The 19,169-nt window shown below is 51.7% G+C and overlaps 1 protein-coding gene across 1 annotated transcript in view; it reads left to right on the top strand.

The window, feature by feature from the left end:
• Positions 1 to 2,088: 2,088 nt before the first annotated feature.
• The window catches only part of SCRIB (scribble planar cell polarity protein), a 90,484-nt gene continuing 73,403 nt past the window's right edge, over positions 2,089 to 19,169 (top strand). Inside the window, exon 1 of the mRNA XM_056854570.1 lies at positions 2,089 to 2,255. Coding sequence (XP_056710548.1) covers positions 2,094 to 2,255 — 162 coding nt within the window. The 5' untranslated portion in view covers positions 2,089 to 2,093. The remainder of the gene's footprint in view (positions 2,256 to 19,169) is intronic.

Below are 19,169 nucleotides of genomic sequence, written 5' to 3'. Positions count from 1 at the left end.
GTGTTCAACAAACTAGAAAAGGACAAACTAAAAGGACAGACTCCACCACAGAATTGCTGTGGGTGACAATATCGGGCCCCAAAAGTCATTTAGTGTTGTAGATGTGCTATCAGCCCCTTGACCAAAAAAACTCAGGGTGAACTTGAGGTAAAAAATGAAATCAGGGATGTCTCCAAAGGAGTGGGAGCTGTAATCATGAGTGAATTTAACTACCCTCATATTGACTAAATGCTTATTCCAGTCCAGCCGAAGAGGTAAGATTTCCAGATACCCTAAATGTCTGCGCCCTAAGAACATAAGACAAGCCATGCTGGATCAGACCAAGGCCCATCAAGTCCAGCAGTCTGTTTACACAGTGACCAACCAGGGGCCTCTAGGAAGCCCACAAGCAAAACGACTGCAGCAGCATTATCCTGCCTGTGTTCCACAGCACCTAATATAATGGGCATGCTCCTCTGATCCTGGAGAGAGTAGGTATGCATCATGACTAGTATCCATTTTCCTAGGAGCCATGAATAGCCCTCTCCATGAACATGTCCACTCCGCTCTTAAAGCCTTTCAAGTGGGCAGCCATCACCACATCCTGGGGCAGGGAGTTCCATAATTTAACTATGCGTTGTGTGAAGAAATACTTCCTTTTACCTGTTTTGAATCTCTCACCCTCCAGCTTCAGCAGATGACCCCCCCCCCCCATGTTCTAGTATTATGGGAGAGGGAGAAAAGCTTCTCCCTGTCCACTCTCTCCAAACCATGCATAATTTTATAGACCTCAATCATTTCTCCCCTTAACCGCCTTCTTTCCAAGCTAAGCAGCCCTAAGCGTTTTAACCGCTCCTCATAGGGCAGTTGTTTTAGTCCCCTGATCATTTTGGTGCTGTTTTCTGCACCTTCTCAAGCTCTGCAATATCCTTTTTTAGGTGTGGTGACCAGAACTGCACACAGTATTCCAAGTGTGGTCTCACCATAGATTTGTACAAAGGCAGTATGATATCAGCAGTTTTATTCTCTATTCCTCGTCTAATGGCCAGCATGGAATTTGCCTTTTTCACAGCAGCCGCACACTGGGTTGACATCTTCATCAAGCGATCCACTACCACCCCAAGATCCCTTTCTTGGTCTGTCGCAGTCAGCACAGATCCCATCAATGCATCTGTGAAGTTGGGTTTTTTTGCCCCAATATGCATCACTGTACACTTGCTTGTGCTGAATCTCATTTACCATTTTAATGCCCTTTCTTCCACTTTGTAGAGATCCTTTGGGAGCTCTTCACAGTCCAATTTTGTTTTAACCACCCCAAATAATTTGGTGTCATCTGCAAACTTGGACACCTCGCTGTTCGCCCCCAACTCCAGGTCATTGATGAATAGGTTGAAAAGCACCAGTCCCAACACAGATCCCCGAGGGACCCCACTGCTCACATCTCTCCATTGTGTGAGAAATATTTTTTCACACAACGCATAGTTAAATTGTGGAACTCCCTGCCCCAGGATGTGGTGATGGCTGCCGGCTTGGAGGGCTTTAAGAGGGGAGTGGACATATTCATGGAGGAGGGGTATTCATGGTTATTAGAATGGATACTGGTCAAGCCTGGATCCCGGAGGCGGCGTCGTCGTCGTCGGGTCGGGGGTGGGGCGTCTCCCCGCCCCTGGCCCAGCCTGCCCGCCCCCAGCGGCCCCGCCCCCCAGCGCGCGCGACGGGAGGAGGAGGAGCAGGAGGCGGAGGCGGCGCCGCAGGCAGGGCGGGTGGGCGGGCGGGCGTTCGGGCTGGCGCCTCCCCCCTCTCGCCCCCTCTGCCTGCCTGCCTGACGCGGGGCCTGCTGGGAGTTGTAGTCGGAGGGGCGTGCGCTGGGGCGGGGCGTCTCTCCGCCGCCTCCCAGCATGCCGCGCGCGGAGGCGGCGGCGGAGGAGGCGGCGCGAGGTGCCGGCGGGGCCCGGCCTGCGTCTGAGGGGGGGACGGAGGCCGGCCGAGACGCCGCCGCAGGAGGCCCTGAGGGAGGGGGAGAGAGAGAGAGAGAGAGAGAGAGAGGCGGGGGGGGGAGAAGGAAGCCCCCCGCGCCGCCCCCCGGGGTGTGTGTGTGTGTGAGGGGGGGGGCGATGCTGCGCTGCATGCCCCCGCTGTGGCGCTGCAACCGGCAGGTGGAGGCGCTGGACCGGCGGCACTGCTCGCTGCAGGCCGTGCCCGACGACGTCTACCGCTACAGCCGCTCCCTCGAGGAGCTCCTGCTCGACGCCAACCAGCTCCGCGAGCTGCCCAAGGTCGGTCGGGAGGGAGGGGGGGAGGGGGGAGAGCGAGCGAGCCACCGGCCCACCCGCCCGGCCTACCCCGCAGGGCGGTTGTCGGGAGGGAGGGGGGCCACCTTCTCACACCTTGCTCCAAGGGCCCCCCCCCGCCTCGAGGGAGGGAGGGAGGGAGGTGGGCCAGCCAGCCAGCCAGCCAGCCAGCCATCCAAATGGCGCTCTCTTCCTCTTGCGGCAGGGGCGCCTGGGGCCTCCCTCCCGGAGACGGGGCTCTCAGAAAGGGAGGGTTGGACCTCCTCTGGACACCCGGGAGAAAACCCCGCTCTTTATCTTGTGCCTTGGAGTCAGGGGAGGGCTCAGCCTTTACCACCTTGTCGGGGGGGGCCGGGGGGTAAAGGGGGGGCACGAAGGTAACGAGGGGCTCTTAAACGCTGCAGCCAGAACCAGCCCTGTCCTGGCTGAACGTCACCTATGGTAAATGCAGAGGAATTAAGTGTTGTTTCCTTGCTCAGCGCGATTCTTGAACATACTATGTATACGCTTTTATTTTTGTTTGTTAAGCTATCTTCTGTTTTGAATGCTTGAAGCTGGCTCTCTGGAAACACATCATGCCTGCTGGGTCTTGCTGTCTGAAGAGCACTAAAGGGGAGGGGGAAACATGTAGGTTCCCCGTTCCTTTGGAAGTGCGGTAGATTGCCCCTGGGCCAGCTTCGAAGAGTAAAGCAGGAGATGCAGCAGCCAGGCAAAGTCTCTCAGGAGTAACCCTCAGATTTGCCAGGGGCAGCAGTTCCTGCAGGGTTTGAGTTTGATACCTGCCAGCAGTCAGGAAAGGGAGTGCTGTTGGCAAGCGGAGAGGGGGGGGGTTGTCCATCTTCCTGGGGACCTGAGGGAGCGGGGCTTGCAAAGTCCATTCCTTCACACCCTCCGCTGGTGATGAGCTCAGCACCACCTGGACTTAGAGACCAACAAGATTTTCAGGGTAGGAGCTTACTGAGAGTCGGATCTCCTCCCTTGGTCAGATTGGTGATGAGGGTCCTTTCTCTCTCCTCCTCTCTCCCTGTGTCAAAGCCAACTTTTGATTATTATTTTGATACCATCTGTGTGGCTCCTCCTGCTTCACCACAGGGTCAGGGTCCTTGAGGAGTGACTTGTCTGTGCAGGATCAGCACTGGCAGAGGTGGCCTCTGTCAGACAGCTGAAATTTTGGGGCCAAGGGAGCAGCCAGGGCTCAGGAGATTGGAGCTGCCAATGAAGCAGGGCCTGCAAGCCACCCGAAAGGTCAGAGGGGGCAGGAGGCGAGCGGAGGCAAGGGTGTTGCTGGGGTGGAGCAGAGAAAGGGGCAAATGAGGCTGCTTTAGCCACCTGACAGGGAGCCTGCACGTGGAGACGGTGAGTGGCTACCAAAGCAAAAATCTAGCCCACTGTCGAGCTCCGCGGAGCTGTGGTCTGGGCGCTTGGCCTTTCTCAAGCCTCGGGGGTAGGGTTTGGGCTGGAGGAAAAGAGGGCAGAGGGGACTGTGACCCATGTCTTTGTCTCTCCCGCAATTATTTTGCATAGATAGGGAGATGAGTGACAGCTGTGGCAAAATCAGGGTGAGGGGGTGGATAGCAGGTAGCAGAGCACCACCCAGCCAGGGATGGATTCAAGGAACCCGTCCTGCAAGCGCCGAAGAATGTTATCCGGAGGCACAAGTTCCTCCTTGGAGTGCTGCCTGGGTCAGGGAGCGAGTGGGCAGAAGGCCAGGGAACTGGCTGCCTCTCAGCACCCCTGAGCTGATATCCTTGTTGGCTGCCTCCCCATTGGAGCAGTGGAGAGACCTCTCTGTGTAAGTAGGCCAGTGAGGGGAGCTGCGATCGATGAACGAGGTTAGGCCTGGAAGGTTTTGTTGTCAGACTCAGGTTTTAGGACCTGGTTGCGGGTTTAAAGGAGGCCTCACCACAGCTCTGTACAAGGGCGTTACAGTTCTGGCTGTTTTATTTTCAATTCCTTTTCTAATAGTTACCGGCATGGAGCAATCCTTTTTCACCACTGCCACATGCTCAGTTGAGACTTCCATTCAGCTGTCCACTACAACCCCAATACCTCTTTCCCTCTAAGCCTACACTGCGTTTCATTCATCATGTTGTTATTGTCCACTTACCCAGTTTAGAGAGATCCCGCTGGAGTTCTTCACTTTGATTTTCACCATCCTGGATAATTCAGTGTCATCTGCAGACTTGGCCCCTGCCTGCTCGCCCCCAGTTCCAGATCATTTATGAACAGATGAAGTAGCACCGGCCCCAATGCAGATCCTTGTGACGCCGTGTGGCTTACTTTCCTCCATTGTCCATTTGGCAAAAGCCTTTTGGACGTCTGCTGGTTCCCCTTTATTATTATTCTTTGTTCAGTTCAGGTGAAAGTTGCCTCTTTTGTAGAGTTTCAGCTTGTCCCAGAAGGATCCCTGGTACCTAATGAATCTGTTTCTCCTGGCACCACTTTCTCATCCCCTCATTGAGACCCCTATCACTGCCAGCCTAACGGGCCTGGCATGTCGGTCTACCTGTGAGGTCCCGGTAGTACCTAGGTCAGGAGGTACCAGGTCTAGTAGCCCAAATGTTACTGATGCCGACATGTACCATGACTGCTGAGCCCCTCCTCATTAGCTGTCAGCCTCTCTAGAGAGAACGCACAATGCCTGCAACCTTTGCACCAGGCGGGCAAGGCACCAGGTGGTCAGAATGCTCATCACAGGCCCTGCTCTCTGCAGTCCTGAGGATCGGGTCTCCCACTACCAAAAGTCCCCTTCCCCCCAGAGGGTCTCCTCAGTATGAGAGGATTCACGGCCCCTTTTGGAGGAAGAATTTTCTAACAGAGCGGTTCCTCAGTGGAACAGGCTTCCTCGGGAGGTGGTAAGTGCTCCTTCCCTGGAGGTTTTTAAGCAGAGGCTGGATGGCCATCTGTCAGCAATGTTGATTCTTTAGGCAGTTCACGAGAAGGAGGGCACCTTGGCCATCTTCTGGGCATGGAGTAGGGGTCACTGGGTGTGTGTGAAGGGGGGAGGTAGTTGTGAATTTCCTGCATTGTGCAGGGGGTTGGACTAGATGACCCTGATGGTCCCTTCCAACTCTATGATGATTCTATGAAGGGTTTCTTTCTGCCCTCCAGCATCAAGACCCTGCCTCAGTCAGCCAGCCAGCGGTGGATGAGGGCCCTCCTGCTCCCGTGGAACGGGAGCCTTAAACTGGCCACTCGGCAAGAGCCTGCCTTGTTCTGTGATGGGAGCGGGGCTTTAGCCCTGAGGCCAGGGCCAAACCCCAGGCTTCCCAAAATTCCTTTGCAAGGGAGACAGAAAGAAGCCTCTTGTGCAACTGTTCTGCAGCTGCCATGCTGCACCCCACCCCACTGCAATCTGGGCAGGGCAGGTCGCACACTGCGTGTGTGTGTGAGTGTGTTATGGGATGGCTGCCAGAGCGTACTGGAAGCGCGTTCCTTGGGGCTGGAGAATGTGGGGAGAAATAGCAGGAAATCCGGCTGGCCGGATTTTTGGAAGGCGGTGGCTGCGGCCAAGGAGCAGCAGTGGCTGGTGTTTTTCTGGCACGGCTGCCAGCCCCTCTGGAGTGAGGGGGGAGCGTGGGTCGTGCTGCTGCACTTCCGGCTCCAGAGGGGCAGCCGTTCTTCTTGTGGCTGCAAGAACGAGCAGCCCACCTCAAAGACCGTTTTCTTCCCGTGTGGGCGGGGGAGGAGCTCTGCCTCCCAACCTTTTGTTCTGGAATATAACGTTGTGGGGCTTGATGGTGTCCCAAGATCCTTCTTTGTTTCTGTGCTGGTAACTTCTGGTGCGGCCGTGCCGAGGTCCAGTCTGTTTCCTCTCTGGCCTCCTCTCCATTCCCTGGCTGTGGTTTGCAGGGGCTGCAGGTGCCCGTGGTGGTCTCCCCTGGCTTCTGCTCCCCATGTGGGGCCACGACCCTCACCCTGGACATGACACGGGGCTTGCTTTGAGCGCTTTTGGGGCATCTGGGTGGGGGATCAGCGCTTCCACTTCTTCCCTCTTCACTACCTCCCAAGGCAAAACCTTTTGGAAAGCCTGAGTGGTTTAATTTGGAGTTGGCTTCCTGCTCAGGTGGACTCCTAGCTGAGGGATCTTTCTAGCACCGGGGTACTGCTTCTGGTTCTCCTTCCCCGGGTGTTTAGATGCTAGGCTAAAAAGACCCAAACCCTTAAATGGGGGGGGGGAACCAACCCTCATCAACTTTTGCCATGGTGAGGGTCCAGCTGAGTTAAGGCAGGAGAAGGGGGCCAGATCCTGTAAGAGGCGTGCCTCCCACACTCCCAGCTGGTTGCTGGTGTGAGCTGCGAACTCGCCTCCACCCCACGTCTCCCGCTTGTTGACACCCCCCCCCCTCCGGCACCCCTTGTGGAATCACACCGCTCCAGAGCGAGTTCTGGCGGGCAGGCTGGTCAGAGCAGCCGAGGCCGGCCTCCTGGGCAGGGGCTGAGTCACCGGGGTGCCCCCCCCCCACACACACCTGTGGGGCTTTGAGCTCTTGCTGGCCCTCTGTGTGCCTGTGTGTGTGTGCGGGCATGCCTGGTATGCCAGCCCTGGCATGTGAGGAGCAGAGTGAGGCCCTTGGTTGGGAGCCCTCGGCCTGCCCACTGGCACCTGTGGAGGGGAGGGGAGGGCCGGCCCACCAGGTAGCGGCCGGGGAGAGACGTGGGCATGTCCCAAAGCTCTGCCGTCCAGGAGCGGGATTTTGTTTTTTATTTCTAAATTGTGTGATTGTGTTTTTCCAGTTATTCAAGGCGGGTTGCAAAAATGCAGCAACAATTGCTGCACACCAAATAGAAACACTCACCGTAATCCTTTGTTGAGGGTGAGGCTCTGTGCTTCTGCTTTGTGGCAGGGGGCAGGACTTTGCCCCTCCCTGCCTCTGCCAGGGCCTCTTGGTGGGGACGGGGAGAACAAAGCCCTGGCTTCTGCTCTGGGACTGCAGGGGGGCGGGCTGCAGCCCCTGAGCAGGGAGGGGCTGAGCTGATTCCTGGGGTATGAAGTGAGGCCCTGTGACCCTATAATGTTCCCATTCCCCTGCAGTCGGAGGTGGGCTGTTCTAGTCACAGACGCCCCCATTTCTTCCTTCCCGCTCCCCGTGCTGGCCCTGAGAGCTGCCATCTTGGCGAGGGGGTGCGGCATGACCTTAGTGTGTCTGCTGGGAGTTCAGCTAATCCGGGTGGGCCATTCGGGGCCTCTGCTGGGCGCTTTGTTGGTGGTGGGCAGACCCCCCTCCTCCTCCGACCCCATTATCTCTAAGCCTTTTCTTGCCTTTTCTTTCCCACCCTTGTGAATCGCTGGGGAGGGGAGGGTGGAGAGGCCGGGAGAGGGAGAGCTGGGGCGTGGGCCAGCCGCAAGCCTGTAGTGCCCGGGCCCTGGGAGGGGGTGGGGGGTGAATGGCTGTAAGGCGCCTGGGGAAGCCCCTTTGCCAGAGCCCAGCCTGGGAATTCTCTGGGAGCCACCTGAAGATCCGACTGAGGGGCGGGAAGGGCTGATGCGTGTGCATTCCCCTCAGTTGGAGGCTGCCAGAGCAGGCTTCCAGGTGGCCTGTGTGTGCAGAAGTGAGGGGGCCTACCTTGTCTGGGTTGTTGTCAGTGGCAGTATGCAGCTAAGGGGTGTGTTTCTGCCCTCGAGCTGACTGGCTTGGCCTCCAGCTGCAAGCGGCACCAGCTGGACTCATTTGGTGACCCCAGGCTGGACGTCTTGCGGGGTGATGGTGGATGGGGGAGTGTCAGAAGCTCTTGCGTGCTCTTTTCGGTTCTGGGAAGGGGGGAATGATGGGCACTCCCTCCTTGCTTGTGCTGCCCTGGCGCCCAACTGGCCACAGAACGTCTCCGGATCCGCTGGGGCCAGTTGGGCTGGGAAGCAAGAGGAGGCCCCTGCAGCCTAATGCCAGGAGGGGGATAGAAAAAGGCTAGTCCTCCTTTGGGTCCTCTTGCCTCAAAATCCACCCCACCGGGGCCCTTTTTGCAGCTGGGACTGAGAGGTAGAATTTCTGGAAATTTTGAAACCATGAGGGAGGGGGCGTGTTTTATTGTTTTATTTTGTGTGGGGAGATAGATAGATAGATAGATTATTTACGGCCCTTAGCCAGATAAAACCAGAAACATGAACTAAAATATTCTTACAGGGAATTAAAATATAGTCAATACTTACTTTCATTTCAAACCTGAAGTTTTTATTGAATAAACTGCATCATTTATAGCTTAGCATATTTATATATCTAGTTCCAAAGTTTTTCTCCTGCCTGCGGATACCTAGGAAAAATAAAAGCTGAATGTAGAAAACAGTTTTCTAGCAAATTAAAAGAGTTATTTGTACAGAAACTTCCACATAGTTGCAGTAGGTAAGTCTACTTGGATATTAAGTTAAACTTTACAATACTGAAAAGTCTGAACTCTTTAATAATGTATTATCATTATTATAGCATAGTGTCGCCCAAACTTGTTACATTTAAACAAAATTGGTTCTCGTAGGTTATCCAGGCTGTGTAACCGTGGTCTTGGTATTTTCTTTCCTGACGTTTCCAGACTATATATTACTCTTCCTACACACTTGACACTGAGAGACACTGTCCTTCAGTGTTACTCCTCTGAAGATGCCGGCCACAGCTGCTGGCGAAACGTCAGGAAAGAAAATACCAAGACCACGGTTACACAGCCCGGATAACCTACGAGAACTAATGAACTCTGTCCGTGAAAGCCTTCGACAATATTTTGAACGCCTCTACGGGGAGGAAATATTTCAACAGACCCGGAGATTGGAAACACTTCGGAACAAGAAAGCACATCTACTTTGTTCTTTAACTTTTTTACTGCGATGCAGAGACACAGGAACCATTCCATCTTTTCTCATAACTAAAAGAATCTTTAAAACTTCACGAGCTAACCGCATTTATGACCATCTAGAATGGGCTCTCTTACGAGAGTGAATTCACACTACCTGCAGAGAACTTGCTGCCACAGACAAGGAGTTGTTTTCCTTACGTATCAATACTAGCCACAAAATGAGAAGCCATGATGGGACAAGATTGATAATCTCACCTACAGAAAAATGGAACAGGGTTTAACCAGCCATACTTCCAGACAGAAGCAAAACTTTAACAAATTACAGGAAAGAAGACAGACCAGTCCAAAACTTGACAACAAACGGATTATCTTCAATCTGACAGACCGACAACTCTCACCTGAAGAAACTTCCATCTTAGCCAAGGGAGGAAACTTTGCAGTCACTCCCACCCAAATTCCGGTGGAAGACATCATTGCAAATGTAGAAGCTGCCGTTCGTAATCTACCTGAAGAAGATGCTGAGGAAATAAGAGGAGAGACAGCAAGAATTCTACGAAAAGCAAAAACCCCTGCTAGCAATATAACACGCAAGGAGAGAAACGCCATCAAGACCCTCAATGCAGATCCAGAAATCATTATTTTACCAGCTGACAAAGGCAATGCCACAGTGATCATGAAAACAGAAGAATACAAAAAGAAAATTGAGGAACGTCTGGACCCTGCCACATACAAAAAACTAAAACGAGATCCAACTTGCAAAAATACCAGGAAAACTAGCATACTGATCAAGAATTCCACTCTTCATCCGGACACACACAGAAAACTATGCAAGACAGAAGCACAACCACCACGATTATACGGACTACCTAAAATTCATAAGGATTCCGTCCCACTCCGACCCATCGTGAGCGCCATTGGTTCCCCAACATATGAAATAGCTAGATATTTGACCACCCTCCTACAGGACCACATTGGAAAAACCACTTCTTACATCAAAGACTCAACTCACTTCATCAACAAAATCAGTCCGTTGAGACTCAATCCACAGGATATATTAGTCAGTTTTGATGCTGTATCCCTCTTTACCAAGGTTGACACTTTACAACACTTGACACTGAGAGACACTGTCCTTCAGTGTTACTCCTCTGAAGATGCCGGCCACAGCTGCTGGCGAAATGTCAGGAAAGAAAATACCAAGACTACGGTTACACAGCCCGGATAACCTACGAGAACCAATGAACTCTGACCGTGAAAGCCTTCGACAATATTTTAAACAAAATCTTCGCACAACACATAGTTAAATTGTGGAACTCCCTGTCCCAGGATGTGGTGATGGCTGCCAACGTGGAAAGCTTTGAGAGGGGACGTGTTCATGGAGGAGAGGGCTATCCATGGCTACTAGTACAAATGGATACTAGTCATGATGCATACCCATTCTCTCCAGCATCAGAGGAGCATGCCTATTAGGTGCTGTGGAGCATAGGCAGGATGGTGCTGCTGCAGTCGCCTTGTTTGGGGGCTTCCTAGAGGCACCTGGTTGGCCACTGTGTGAACAGACTGCTGGACCTGATGGGCCTTGGTCTGATCCATCAGGGCTTTTCTTATGTTCTTAAAAAAGGATTCTTGACAATGCTGGATAGGTCTACAGTATTTATATGGTGGAAAGTGCCATCAAGTCGTAGCTGACAAGGCAAGAGACATTCGGGGTGATTTGCCACTGCCTGAAGCATAGCATGAGTATTAACGTGGCACGTTAAGTGGTACAAAAATTACACAGCAGGAACCAACTTACAGCCAGGTATACACAGCAGTATAGACCGGAAGTCCTAATAATTTATCCAAGTATATTTGTGAACCATTTTGTACAGTGCAACTCTATTACCTGCGCAGAAAAGCCCTCTCGAATAGTTCAGTTTCGCATAGTATGCGGAAAGCCAGGAGAGCGGGAGCTTTTCTGACCTCCTCAGCTGGGTTGTTCCTCCAGGTGGGAGCCACAACGGAGAAGGCACGCGTATGGGCAGTTGTTGATTTTGCCTGTTGGCACCTGCAGAAGCCTCTGCTGGCATGAGCAGAGTTGCCATGGCGGAGCAGAGCAGGAGAGGAGGTCCCGCTGATGAGAGAGTCCCAGGCCATGAAGGGCTTTAAATGTGGCAGCCAGTACCTTAAACTGAGCCCAGTGACAAATGGGTAGCATCTGCAGGATGGAGCAAAATTATGGGAAAGGGGTAAAGAGTTTCAGATTAGGTATTGTGACAGCAGTGGTTAGAAAATGTCATTAAAACACAAGACTTGAAGGCTAGAAAAGGAGTTTGGCTCCTAAATTTTTGGGCTGGCTCCTGGAGTTGAAGACAGTTTGTCAAAGCCAGTAGACAAGACAGAGTTAAAGCCTAGAAGTCCTGTGTGTGTGTTTTTTTTTAAATAAATATTTTATTGTTTTTTAACACAACATACACAACATAAACTACATACATTCCCATTCACATATCGCTTGTGCTATTTCCAGGATTAGTATTTATAATTGTTACCATCACCAATCACCTTACTTGTTGTACATTAAGGTTTAATATTTCTAAAATCCTATTAATCGATATAGTGACTATATTTTCTGTTATAGACTATGATTTCTTAACATAATATTTAATCTCTTTACAATTCCAGCTTTCACAGTCTTACTTTCCAAAATAATTATATCTAATCACTGCTACTGCATACTGATGTCTAACTTTGAAACTTCAGATTTGCATATTCAAAGTAACAGTTGCAGTTCTTTTGAAATTCGTTTATCGTTCTTCCTCTCAACATGGTGGTCAATTTCGCCATCACTGCATATTCTGACATTTTCTGTTACCATTTTGTGCGTGTGTGTTAAGTTCTGTCAAGCCGCTTCCAACTCACAGCGACCCGGTGAATTAGTGACCTCCAAAACTTTCTGTCCTTAAGAGCCTTGCTCTGGTCTTGCAAACTGAGGGCTGGGTCTTCCCTGGTGGAGTCAGTCCTTTTCATGTTGGGCTTCCTCTTTTCCTGCTGCCTTCAGCTTTTCCTAGCATTACTGCTTTTCCAGTGACTCTTGTCTTCTCATGATGCGACCAGAGTGCGACAGCCTCAGTTTAGTCATTTTAGCTTCTAGGGAGAGTTCAGGCTCAATTTGATCTAGAACCCACTTAATTGTCTTTTTGGCACTCGACAGTATCCGTGCAACTCTCCTCCAACACTACATTTCAAATGACTCAACTTTCAAGAAGACCTAGTAGGTATGAAAGAAGAACAACAAACCATATCTGACATATAGTTCAAGATAACACAACAGCATGGAATCCTTTGAGTCAGGGAGTTGTTGGTGGGTTTTGAATACCTTGCAGGCCTAGCAATCCCCCCTCCCCCATCGAGCATGTGCGTCTCCTGTTCTGCCTGTCTGTCCTCAAGCTCATAGCTAGCACGGTGTAGTGGTTAAGAGCAGAGGACTCTAATCTGGAGAACCAGGTTTGATTCCTTGCTCCTCCACATGAGTGGCAGACTCTGATCTGGTGAACCGGGTTGGTTTCCCCACTCCTCAACATGAAGCCTGCTGGGTGACCTTGGGCCAGTCACAGTTCTCTCAGAACTCTCTCAGCCTCACCTACCTCACAAGGTGTCTGTTATGGGGAAGGGAAGGTGATTGTAAGCTGCTTTGAGTCTCCTTAAAGGTAGAGAAAAGCGAGGCATAAAAAACCAACTCTTCTCACCCACTACTCTGACCGTGGACTCCTTCTGTCATGGAACCTTTTTCTCTACTGCCTTCTGTGAACCTTTGCCCCAGTTCTCCTGTGGGGCCTGCCTTAACCCTTCTGGTCTTTTTCTGTGGTAGAGATATAGGGGAGTACCAGACCACATGTTTGGCCTCCGAAAATATCTTGGGGTAGCCGATGTGGGGAAGGTCCTTCTCTGCCCTGGGAAGCCACTGCCAGCTAGCATCAACCATGGCAGGCTGTGAAGCCACGCAGCTGATGTGGCAAATGACATCTCTGCATGCTCTCCCAGCGTTGGCATGTGTGTTTTGGCACCTTGTCTCATAGAGGAGGCTTGCTTGGGAGTATGAAGATAGATTCAGAGGGCAGCCATGTTGGTCTGAAGTGGAAGAGCTGGATTCAAGTCCAGGAGCATCTTAGAGACCAACCAGAGTTTCAGGGTAAAAGCTTTCAAGAGTCAAAGCTCCCTTTGGTAGCATAAGAGAATGGCTCTGTTCAGACAGGTGGGAATTGCAGTCCTAAACACACTTATTAGAGACTAAATCCCACTGAAATATAGTAAACTAAATAAAGCCATTTTATAGTATAGTGTCCAGATCACGCAAAATGATGGTATCGCTTTACTCTGCTCTGGTTAGACCTCACCTAGAGTACTGTGTTCAGTTTTGGGAACCACAGTTTAAGAAAAATGTAGACAAGCTGGAACGTGTCCAGAGGAGGGCAACAAAGATGGTGAGGGGTCTGGAGACCAAGTCCTAGGAGGAAAGGTTGAAGGATTTGGGTATGCTTAGCCTAGAGAGGAGATGACTGAGAGGGGATATGATAGCCATCTTCAAGTACTTGAAGGGCTGTCACATAGAGGATGGTGCCGAATTGTTTTCTGTTGCCCCGGAAGGGCGGACCAGAACCAACGGGTTGAAATTAAATCAAAAGTTTCCTACTAGACATTAGGAAGAATTTTCTAACGTTTAGAGTGGTTCCTTAGTGGAACAGGCTTCCTCGGGAGGTGGTAAGCTCTCCTTCCCTGGAGGTTTTCAAGCAGAGGCTAGATGGCCATCTGTCAGCAGTGTTGATTCTATGGCCTTAGGCAGATGATGAGAGGGGGGGCATCTTGGCCATCTTCTGGGCGTGGAGTAGGGGGTCACTAGGGGTATGTGTGGGGGAGGTAGTTGTGGATTTCCTGCATTGTGCAGGGGGTTGGACTAGATGACCCTGGTGGTCCCTTCCAACTCTATGATTTTGACAGAAATAGTCTCCCAGTCACAGCAGAAGTATTACACATTTAGACAGTTAAAAGCTTTATAACATTTGAAATATTGATCTTTTCAATTGTGTATTATCCTAACCACTATAGCATATTAATTGTGGACAAAATTAGTTAAACAAACATGTTCTTGAAAATCTGCTGTGTTTCTACAGAGCACAAAGGAATTATCACTTTATTTATTTATTTATAGACTCATACCCCGTTCTCTATCCCAGCCAAGGCCAGGCTCAGAGCAGCTAACGTCCATTAAAATATCATATACAGTAATCAATAATACATAATATACAAAAATAATTTACAGTTTAAAACCATCAGTCTCTAGTACTAAAATCCAGTTGGGACCCCATTCATCGGCACACAGGTGCGCGGCCAACCCAGGGGAGAACCCTGGTTCAGGGTCCCCAATCAAATCAACTCAGATGAAATAAGGGAGGGGGAAAGGGAGGCCAGCTGCGTTGGGAACTGTTGCTGCCCTCAGCCATAGGCCTGGTGGAACATCTCAGTCTTACCGGCCCTGCGGAAGTGCAACAGGTCCCGCACGGCCCTGCTCTCTCTGGATTGAGAGTTCCACTGGGCCAGGGCTGAAAAGGGTTAGGGTTATTTAATGTTAAGATTATACCAGCAAAAATGTGTTTTCGTGTAGAAAACCGTGATGTAAGGTCCACCCTGCTTGAGACTAACATGCATGCTTGTTGGGCTCCCTCTCCCGAGACGAGACTTCCTTTTAGTGATGACTTTTTAGAAAGAGTTCACACATATTTTTAATCCAGAAATCAGTCCCCTGTTATATTATGGTTAGCGAACTGGTTCCATGTGGGGGCTAGATGAACTGACACAGGTAATAGGGGCTGTGCTGGAACAAAACGGCTCAGAGAGATGCTTTGGTTGAGAGAGAGGGGGAGGACAGTTGGCTCAACATCTGGGCCCTGCCCCCCCCCTGCCGACTTGGTTTCAGCCCTGTTTTCGGAGTCTGCCACCCAAACCCTCTTGTGTTGTTCATTGGATGCCCCGTCCTGTTGATTGTATTTGACATGCAGTGTGTTGTCTGCCTTGAGTCTCAGAAAGGCAGACTATAAATGATGTAAATATGGTGCAGTCAGGTGGATTTGCAGCTAGTCGGAGAGTCAAGCTTATTGATGGGACTTTTGCTCAGTCTGGAGGGAGGCTTTGGCGGGGGCAAGGCTCTGCCTCGGGCCTGCAGCCTGCTCTGTAGCATTTATCAGTGACTCAGGCAAAGGGGCACAGAGAATCCTTCCCAAATCTGCAGACAATTCAAAACTGGGAGAGTCAGCTAACATCTTGGAATTCAAAATAACCTTGATAGGATACAAATCTGGGCTGGAACCAACAGAATGGGCTGGAATTCAACAGAAACAAATGCCAAGTACTGCATTTAGACAAAAAGGATTCAGTGCACTGGCTTGGCAGTGCTACGTGTGAAAAGCATCTCAGGATTGCATCCTGTTTGTGACCATCATCATTGGGGCATGTGTGCAGTGGCTGCGAAGGAGGCAGATGCTGTTCCTGGCATCCAGGTCATGAGACGGCCAGCGAAGGGCCCTTGGCTCAGTGCGACAGCAGCTGTTCAGATGCCAGTTAAAGGACTGGGCTGTAAGCGGCATGGAAGATGTTCCTCTGTCTGAGACCGGGAGAGCGGCTGCCAGTCAGGCTGTCCCTTCGAAAGCCGCTTTCGGCGTGTTGTGTCGCTCCCCTCCGCTGTGTGCCAGTCGGACCTCATCTGGAGCTCTGGGGCCCGTTCTCAGTGCGATACATTATGAAGGATGTGGAATAGCTGGGATGGGTTCAGAGAAGGACGGCAAAGAGGTTTTTAAACAAGCCATCTGCAGATGGAGGGAAGCTCTGCCCATGCTCTCCAGCTTCCTGAAGGGCTGTCATGGGGAAGGGGCCGAGACGCAGTTCTCCGCTGCTGCTGCCGCCGCTGCTGTTTGCTAAAAAATGGTGTTCCTGGTTGCTGTAACTTCTGCGTATGTGTGTGTGTGTGTAGGGAATCTCCCCATCTTCCCTCTCGACCCTGTGCTGCAACCTTCCCTGCCCTTCCTCCCCAAGGCAGTGCCTCCGTAGTTCGAGAGCCCCTTTTCAGATGCCGGACAGGACTCGTGGCCTCCAGATGTGCACCAGGCTTTGGCTTTCTATATGAGCAGAGCTGCTCCTTTCCGTGAAGACCCGGCCTGAGTGAGCAGGTTGCTCCGTCTGTCCCGCACCCTGTGCTCCCAGGTGGCACAGCTCCCCTTGCCAGAGCGCCCGAGGGGTATGCTGTGGTCTGCTGGAGGTCTGTGGGCTTGTGCTGAGCGGCTGCTGAGGGGGCTGCCCTTCCCTCCCCTGCGCCAGGCTGTAGGAGCCTGGAGTGAAGCCGCCGTTTGCCAAGAGGCCGCCCTCCATGCGCGGTTGGCACAAGCAGCCCTTCCTCTTGCTTCCAGGCCTGCCGGCTTGCAGGTCTCATCCCATTAGTGGGATGAGCAGAGAGAGAGAGACTCCTGAACACACCCCTGAAGCTGCCTCGTTCTGAATCAGCCCGTTGCTCCGTCTTCCGTGTGTGTGTGCGTGTGCGCACACTGTGCTTAGGCAGAGGTGGGGATTGGCTCCTGCCACCCTGACCTTCCCAGTTCAGAGTTCACCCTGCGAGGAGGCCTGGTGCCCTGTATTCTTGCCAGACCCCCTTCCAGGGGGGCATTTGTTGACGTCCTGTTTAGGGTCCGCAGCCCAGCTTCTGCCAATACCTGTTGCCTGAGGCTGAGCGGCGTCCCTGTGTGGCTTGAGCGCCCTCTCGTGGTGCCTGTTGTGTCAGCACCGGAGGGCAGGGGTGCCGACGGGCAGGCATCACCAGAGCCTGCTTGGGGGTGGGCGGGCGGCCTGCTTCTCAGGGTCTCTTTTCGGCCTGCCACTGGCTGGAGGGTTGCCTCTGGGGAACCAGAGGGCCCTGAGTTGGACCGGCATGTTGGCGGGAGGCTGATTTGGACCTGCCCCATACCGACCCCCCCTTTTCTTGGTCTGAAACAGCCCTGAGGTGGCACTGATATGAGCACCTGCAGATGTATTCTAAGGCAGCAAACGGTGACTCCCCAGGGATATTCCCAGTGGGGAGAGGGCCCCTCCTGCTGTTCTGAGAGCTGTGCGGGGGGGGGGGGGGTTGAGGAAGGCTATGTCTGTGGCCTGGCTGTGGTGGGCAGCCTGCAGCTTGCCTTGAGGGGCAGAGGCCTCGTCCACAGCCCTGGATTTCCAGCCTCCCTCGCTGACTGTGAAGGCCCGGGTTGGGTCCCAGGGTTCTTGAGTGCCAGCCCCCTCTGGGCATTTGATCTCAAGGAGCATCCTTTTCCCGCGTGGATTGCATGGCATTTGTTTGCTTAAAATATTTGCGGGTCCGCCTCTCTCCCAAGCGCTTCAGGTCACAAGGAAGGTCACCTTAAAGTGAAATGCAACGGCATGAGTGTAGTCACTGAGAGAGAAAGCTCACACACTCCCATCCTTGCATACGTGCATTAAAAAGGACATTTACACACCCGCCTAGAAACGCCTCACATCCCGCTGACCAGGGTCCCTGCTTTGCCAGCTTCTGCTCCAACTTCTCTCTGGAATAATTCTGCATTGCAGCTTCGCCAGAAAGGGCTGTGCCTTGCTTGCCTTCTCTGGGGGGCTGTGCCCCCAGGGGCAGGGAGCAGCCAACAAGGAATCTGGGCCCTGGCTGTCGCAACACACACTGTAGGCAGCGGAGGCAGCCCTACAGGGGAATGAACATAAGAACATCAGAAAGGCCCTGCTGGATCAGACCCAGGCCCATCATGTCCAGCAGTCTGTTCACACAGTGGCCAACCAGGTGCCTCTAGGAAGCCACAAGCAAAACGACTGCAGCAGCACCATCCTGCCTGTGTTCCACAGCACCTAATAGACATGCTCCTCTGATCCTGAAGATAATAGGTATGCATCATGACTAGTATCCATTATAAATAACAGCCATGAATACCCCTCTCCTCCATGAATATGTCCACTCCCCTCTTAAAGCTCTCCAAGCTGGCAGCCATCACCACATCCTGGGGCAGGGAGTTCCACAATTTAACTATGCGTTGTGTGAAAAAAATACTTCCTTTTATCTGTTTTGAATCTCTCACCCTCCAGCTTTAGCAGATGACCCCGTGTTCTAGTATTAAGGGAGAGGGAGAAAAACCTCTCCCTGTCCACTCTCTCCAAACCATGCATAATTTTATAGACCTCTATCATGTCTCCCCTCAGCCGCCTTCTTTCCAAGCTAAACAGCCCTAAGCGTCTTAATCGCTCCCCATAGGACAGTTGCTCTAGTCCCCTAATCATTTTGGTTTCTCTTTTCTGCACCTTCTCAAGCTCTGTAATAGTTTTTTTTAGGTGTGGTGACCAGAGTTGCCAACCTCCTGGTGGGGAGATCTTCCAGAATTACAACTGATTTCCAGATGCTATAGATCAGCTCCCCTGGAGAGTGTACTCTATGGTATTATACCCCACTGGGCTCCTTCCCAGGAATATGCAAGCAATATGCAAGAATTCCTCAACCTGGAATTAGCAACCCTAGGGATCAGAGTATGGAAAGAAAAAGGCAAGCTCAGAGCAGGAGAGAAACAGGCAGGGATGGTATAGAAGAGTGTTTTGATATGAAGAAGCGTTGAAAATCCACTCTTGCAAAGATATGTAGAGGCAAATGGAATTAAAACTTGAAAGGCAAGCATGGTGACATTTTTATGCTTTGGGCTGGTTTTACCTGATTACATTAGGGCAGGGGTGGGGAACCTTTTTCCTGGAAGAGGCTAGGGTTGCCAGGTCTCCAGCCACCACCTGGAGGTTTGCAAACCTAGCAGAGGCTATGCAGGGGAGGGAGAGAAGTAAAGGAAGGAAGGAAAGGAAGAAAAGAAAAGAAGGAAAGAAATGAAGGGAAAAAAGGAAAGAAGGAAAGGAAGGAAGGAAAGAAGGGAAGGAAGGTAAGAAAGGGAAGGAAGGGAGGGAGAGAGAGAGAGGAAGGAAGGAAGGAAAGGAAGGAGAAAGGAGAAAAAAAGAAAGGAAAGGAAGGAGAAAGGGAGAAAGAAGAAAGGAAGAAAGAAAGAAAAAGGGAAGGAAAGGAAGTAAGAAGGGAAGGAAGGATCTCGA

Source organism: Euleptes europaea, chromosome 8, assembly GCF_029931775.1.
Source record: "Euleptes europaea isolate rEulEur1 chromosome 8, rEulEur1.hap1, whole genome shotgun sequence".
Classification (NCBI taxonomy): domain Eukaryota; kingdom Metazoa; phylum Chordata; class Lepidosauria; order Squamata; family Sphaerodactylidae; genus Euleptes; species Euleptes europaea.
Note: the sequence above shows the minus strand (reverse complement) of the source record. Positions and strands in the feature narration are given on the sequence as shown.